The sequence below is a fragment of the Eimeria acervulina genome, genomic scaffold (genome assembly GCF_000499425.1).
Source record: "Eimeria acervulina Houghton genomic scaffold, Eah_scaff972, whole genome shotgun sequence".
Taxonomy (NCBI): domain Eukaryota; phylum Apicomplexa; class Conoidasida; order Eucoccidiorida; family Eimeriidae; genus Eimeria; species Eimeria acervulina.
The window spans coordinates 4,813-11,636 of NW_013549496.1; the positions used below are offsets into that span (position 1 = coordinate 4,813).

Below are 6,824 nucleotides of genomic sequence, written 5' to 3' on the forward strand. Positions count from 1 at the left end.
ATATATATATATATATATATATACAAATATACATTATGTACACAGATGTGCAGATACATCCATGCACTAGTGCATGCTTATACAATATACTCGAATTTATGGAACATGCATGCAGGTTCCATATAAGTATCGAAGCATGCATATATAACCTCCCTCTTTGCGCCTACCTGGGAAAACCAGCTAGTGATATCGCAGAAAAATTAAATTGCCAGCCGCTCTTTCCAGGTTCTCGAAAACAAACGTAAAAAAGTGAAGGATTCTCTACAGAAAACCGGTTAGGCCGCTAAGTTTTCTTCATGAGTTCAATTGTAACAGCTATTATGATTATTGGCGCTCTTTGGCTGTGCCAATATTTATTACTATTGTTGCCGTTGGCGTTTGCTCTCGTATTGTTCAGCGGCACGGATATAAAACCAACAGTAAAATAGACAAATAGAAAAGTCACCTGCTGCCTTCGTAAATAATTTGGGTGTATACTTCGGCTCTTCGACGCATCCATTCCTCTGCTTGCTTGCCGATTTGTTCGTTTTACTGTTAGTGCGTCAACCGTTTTACTCCTTTACCCCCTCCCCTCAGAGCTTGCCTTCCGCCTGCTTTACGCGAAATACAAATGCGCATGCAACTCCTGTTCCGATCTTATGTGGGGCCGCAGTTGCTGCTGCTGAGGCTGACCGCCGCTTTAAGTAAGAGAGAGGAAGCGACGAGAGAGGTGCTGGGTCTCACGGAAGTGCGGAGCACGCATAACGGGGTAGGCTCCTTGAGCACGGTTGTGTCTCGATTAATGTAAAACGTGTATTCAGCTGAAATAGGTTCCATTGGAAAACCATGCCAAGCTGCCTAAACTCAAATTTCCATTTGTCGTGCGTTTTTCAGCCCGAGGAGAAGGAGGAGGAGGAAGGGGAGACACTGCTTCCGTTTCGTCCTCTGCAGGTATAAATGACAGGCCCCAAAGAGATGCATTTGCTGCAGTCTCTACTAAGAGTTTCTGATTGCTGCTGCATGCTCTAGCGTTGCACCGGCCTGTCTTTGTGGCTGCGTCAAGGTATTCATTTGAGACAGCCTTACGTGCTGCAGATGGCCGCTGGTCCCACGTATTGTGATATTTCGAATGCTTGATTTGATCAAGGCCAGCAAAAGTCGTTGTACACCGCGCTATATTCACTACTTCCGCCTTGTTGCTTTCAAAATGCTGAATGTGCAAGCGAGCGCATTCGGCGGTGCACGCCATGATGTATGTGCCACGTAGCCTCATCATGGCGGCCTCTGGCAGCGTATCAAGCTTTTTGATTTCCTCCAGTGAAACGTCTGGCAAATTAACTTTTGCTGAAGTCGAATCTTTATGCGAAACACCCGGATAGACGCTCGACAGGCCGCTTTCTTCTTTTTCTTGCTTATCTGCACAGGAAAACTCTTCTGGAACTCCAGGGAACTTCTCTTCTAGTCTTTTGACGGAGTCTTCTTGGAGCTTTTCCTCCTGGTTTCCGTCGCAGCTTTTGCCTTCCCATTTCTTTTCTCCGCCTGAACTACAACTTTGATGATCTGGTTCTCTAGCTGAGTTCGGCTTGACTTGGGCAGGAACAGAGTGACCATTTGGTACATTTGTATCTTCACAACCTCCGCATGATTGTTGATGCATTTGGAGGCTGGGGGCGCCTCTGCTGTGAATAGCTGCAGCGTTGTTTCTAGGGGCGGACTGTAAGGCCTGACGGGCCCGGGCAATGCGGCCACTTGAGACCACCAGTTGACTCTCATCAATGATGTCTGCTGTTCCGCAAGAGCTCAACACAGCGGCAGATCCCTCTATCATAGAAACCACCCTCTCCATGAAACTGGCAATAACCGAAGAACAACCCACACCGTTTCTCTCCCCGTCTCGTTGCCTTGGTCCTTGTCCTTGTGCATGAGTTGTGGAAGAGTTACGGGGCACCGCTGCAGCAGCAGTCGTCTTCTCTGCTCGACCTGTTGCATCGGTCCAGTGTCCTGGGAGACAGGAGCCTTGCGCAGGCGCAGGAAACGCTCTGTTGGGCTGCCCACTCGCTAGCTGTACGTCTTGTGAGTAGCTGCACTTCGGGTTCTCATGAATTACTTCAGGAGTGCGGTCAGAGTGGGAAGCACTCAACTGAGACAGGTTCGTTTTGCTTGCTTTCCAGGGAGCAATCAGAGTTGCGTGCCAGTTCTTGTGTGCTCTTTGGGCTGAGCAGCTGTGGTATCCCTTTTCTAAAAGCGCCCCCGACTGAAGGAAGGCAGCATCGAGTGTGGGAGTGTGCATATGAATCTCCGTTGTTTCTAATGTAGCAAGTGCGGCTGCGGCTTCTGCTACAGATGTGTGAACTGCTGATGTTGGTGTGTAGCTATTAGGCCTTGCGAGTACTTCCTCCGGTTCGCTGCACTCCCCAGAGCCCCACTCTTCCCCTTCTATGATCGTTGGGCAGTCATGGGGTAGCGCGAAACCTTTCTTCATGCCTTGTGTTGTAGCTGGTGTGGGCGTAGCAGCAGGAGAGTTGTTCTGTGGTTCTGCCACTGCACCTGTCTTGCGTTCAGCACTGCTCTGATTGCAATCGTCACAGGGTACGGTCTCGAGGTCCTGCTCCTGCGCAAACCTCTCACACGGCGGGTCAGAGGCGTTGGACAGCGACTCAGTTTGTAACGTTGGGTCGACTGAGATTGCGAGCTGATGTTGCTGCACTTGGTTTACTTGTCGCCGTTTGCTCGTTATCTTGCGGAAAGCAGTTTGAATGGCTTTGAGTGGGCCGGTTGTCTGTGTTGAACTGCCAGTGCGTCTGCGACAGATCAGCACCTTCGGGCCTGCGAAGGCAATTGGGGGTTCCGAGGTGATGACTGTTTCGGCATTCTCTGGATGTGCAAGACCGGGGAAGAGCCGCGTCCTCAGGCGGGTGACTCGTGAGGGCCCCCTTCCCACTGAAAGAACGGGCTCCATTATCCGTTGATTGATTCAAATAAGTATACCGCCTCAAAAAGAGGTGTGCTGTGGACGAAAGAAGAAGTGTGCCAGACTTGTGGCCTGCAGCTCGAAACAAGCCGCCGGCGTATACCTGGAGGCAAGAAGCGGCTCTGCCATACAAATGCCTCGAATGGGAGGCCCAGTCAGATCAAAAATAAAGATTAACAAATATAGAAAGATAACAATGGAGAATGTTGTCAGTTCCTAGCTTTGGCTGGTACTTTCAGCAACGCCGGATGGGCCTGAGGCACCCGCCTCGAGATGATAACTCCACCGCTCGGCGCCGCCGACACAGTCGGACAAGAAAATAGAACAGGTCGACGAAAGGTTCAAATATTCTTTATAGAATAACATATTATACATTTAAAGAAAACTGCTGTGGTAGTTTTATGGCTGGACACGGACAGCCGCCGTGTTAGATGGACAGCTTGCAAGAAGACAGTCCATAGCGCCCATGGCGGATGGTCGTGAGCTGGCGATTTCCCACGATATCCACCGATGAAGGGGCTCTTTTCCGAATATTCAAGGAAGAAAAGTTATTTAAATAGGGTTCGAGAAGTTCTTTGTATTTTTGAGTCCAAATTTTCGTCGTTTCTGTCATCTCCCTGCTCACTCACCCCTGTGCACTGCCAACTCTTTCACCCCTAACTTCAAAAGCCAATACACTAGCTTCAATCCCTCTAAATTTCTTAGGTTAAATGTACATTAATACACTTTATTACACGACTCTCGGGCCTCCCCCTCGACTTTTTCTAGCTGGTGGAGTCCTTGCGCGTCGCCTGCTGGCCGCCGCCTGCAGCATCCCGAGCACTCAGGCGGCATTCTGGAGATAACTCCACGCATTGCCATTCAAAGTGAAGTTCTCCTTTAACTTGTATTTTTCTTTCCCTACTCACCAATATACGTTCATATCTGTTTTACCAAATTTTAATTTTAACTAAAATTAAAATTAGGTAAAACAAAAAATGTAAAAGGACAAACGATTTTTTAAGTAATTAATTAAAAATATATCTTCTAAAAACATAATATATTATATTCTATAGAAGTATTTAATGGTTAAAAAGAAAACTTGGAGAACTGAACCATCTCAGTATCCGAAGGAAAAAAATTAACAAAAGTTCCCCAAGTAGTGGCGAGCGAAATGGGATAATAAATGTAATATTTATTATTAAATAGTAAATTAGAAAATAATTCTGATTGAAGAAACAAGAACCTCCTTGTAAAATAAAATACTTTAAAGTAATCAATAGTGAACTAGTACCGTACTTCAGCCTCAGGATGCGACGAGCCGACATCGAGGTGCCACCCCTCCCCGTCAATAGGAATTTTCGGGGGAGATCAGCCTAATAGCTGCATATTTCTAATCTGTATATCGCGACACTAGCAATACAACAGAACGACGGCTGGATATCAGGGAAATAAGATGCAAGATTGTGTACGACGAAATTCCCCCAAATAGGATGCACGCAGTGGGATCACTTACTCGAGCTTACTTAGTAGCATCCTCGAGACCTCGCTTTCCTCCAACCAAGGGAGACATCTTGCTGGTGTAGGGCTGGCGTTCAGTTGCGCGGATCAGGGTAGGGGGATTAGGATTATCAGATGATAGGTTCTTTGAATTTGTTTGTCAACGTCTAGGTTGTATACTTGCCAGTCAGAGATCTCAGCAATTGTGTAGACTCTTTCCATGCGGAGAAAGTGTGGCAGTCAATACAGTCGAGCCAGGGCAGACCAAAGCGACAGAATTTGGTATCTTCCCCCATTGTGATTTACAAACCGAAACTCCAAACGCTAATACTTGAGCTTCCAATCCTATATCCATGCCACTTCTGCTTGTGGTGATGCTGATACAAGTGATTTTTCTGATCTTTAGCCGGTGCTATTTCTCATCGCTCCGTTTGCTCATTGTGCATGAACCCGGAAGGCCCTAGGATGTTAGCCTCTCATGGCCGCATATAGAAAGGGTGCAGCAGGAGGTACGGAACACCCACATGCGACAGAAATTCTAGGTGTTTCGCATGGCATTCAAGTGAAGATAAACCAGGAAAGCACTCAGCAACTCAAATGGCGGGAGAAGTAACTCGCCAACCCAAAGCCAACTGCAAAAGGGCACCAGCGGAGGAGGAGAGATGAGCCATCATACCCATAAGGACGTTTCGCATGCACGCGCTAGGGCGCTGGTCCAAGCATGTCTAGGTGTTAGAAACCCCCCAATTTAGCACCAATTCTGGTCAAACACTCAGCCATAATTAATAGATTTTAAATCTGTGGAGCTCTCACCTTCAGAGTATGCTGCTTACTCTCCTAGGACAGGCGGCAACCCAGAATCAGTTTGCTTGGCTCGTGGCCAGGCAGTGGACTACAAGGACTCTACCACTGTGAACCTGGTTAACCTTCTTTCCCTCTCTCCCACTGGACTCCACTCGCGAAACCGGTGCTTAGGAGGCTTATTCCAGAGAAGTATGTAGTCGAAATTCATGGGAATCGGAATTGCAAGGCTTTTGAGGAGCGCTGCAGCAACCACGAAACTTTACTGTAGCCAAGCACTTGAAACTGCCCGGGGTTGCCCGGAGGTTTCAAATAAGTGGGATTTCAGTACCATTTGTAAGTAGATGGGCTTCCTGATAAGTTGGTTTTTGCGAACGTCGACGTCTCGGCTATCAGAGTCTACTGCAAGCTTAAAAGGTATGGGAAACATTGGGGAGGTCGAGTTCTGAACTATGACATATTGTGAAAAGTGCAAAAGTTTCATTAAGGAAGGCCAAGAACGAGCGGCAGCTTTACGGCAGGAATCAGAGGGCGTGCAACTGGCTCACTTCCATCGCTGAAGGCCGAGTTAAGTGTTTGGGACAAAGGTAAAGAACTAGCTTGGTTCCCCTTTATAGGGCAAATATCGGGAGCGACACGCATGCACCGCAAAAATGCTCGACCGCATCTTCTAAGTTAATATCAGCCAGGCAAGCGGGCTAGAGGGAAAGCCAAGACAGCCATGACAGGGACACTACAGGACAAGTGTTTTTCTGCTTCCCAAAGCTAGCTACAAGCAGAGTTTTCAATAATACTTCTGATGTAGTTTCATTGCCAGTTTCCGTTTAATCAGAAGTCGACGCAACTCAGTTAATGCGGCCATTTTCATCTCACAATAAGAGTGTCCTGATTAATTACTTGAACGGACGCTCATCGATCCCGATATTTAGAATAACACTCCCCCAGTGACACGGAAAACATTACACTCTCTTCTTCCAGCCAAACTATAGGCCTACTGTCCTGATGGCTAGCAGCCCAGTTGATCCTTTGGTCAGTGCGGAACCCCGAGATGCGGTGCTCAATTCTTCCTACACTCATTTTCCCTCTCGTTTAGGCATATAGTTCAATATCCAGCGCTAGTGTTAACCATATATTCGAGTCGTTGCCACATATCCAATAATGCGCAAAGAGATCAGGCAGCAAGGTAAAGGAGAAAGCGCGCGCGTCATCGCGCGGGGTGAAACTAGTAAAGCTTACCTATCTCCCCACCTGCTGGCCGTCTATCATGAACTTCGGGTTTAACGATAACAACGCGCAGAAGCTAGACAAAACAAAATTTTCTCCATTGGCCAGGAGACCGACAACTCGACTGGGTATCAGTATCTCGCCTGCGTGGGGAAACGCATGGGAGACGGTCGCCTTCCTTGCCTAACCCGGATAGGCTCCTACTAGCTATTCCAAGCGCTGTCACGGAACGTACGCTCCTAAATCATTGCAACTGAGAATTCAGAATTCAGTTTGATTTGACTTTCAGTATCGAAACTGCTTTTTTTTTGCTTCTTTAACGGTGTTCCTGGCAATATACGCCGAATCCCCGGCGGCGCCCCATACCGCG

General features: G+C 47.6%; 1 protein-coding gene across 1 annotated transcript; it reads right to left on the reverse strand.

Moving 5' to 3' along the window:
- Window positions 1-796: 796 nt before the first annotated feature.
- On the reverse strand, window positions 797-2,938 carry EAH_00053140 (hypothetical protein, conserved; the record flags this gene model as incomplete). Its single annotated transcript, XM_013394031.1, has 1 exon — window positions 797-2,938. The coding sequence occupies one exon, from the start codon at window positions 2,936-2,938 to the stop codon at window positions 797-799; it is 2,142 nt and encodes a 713-aa protein (XP_013249485.1).
- Between the last annotated feature and the right edge of the window lie 3,886 nt (window positions 2,939-6,824).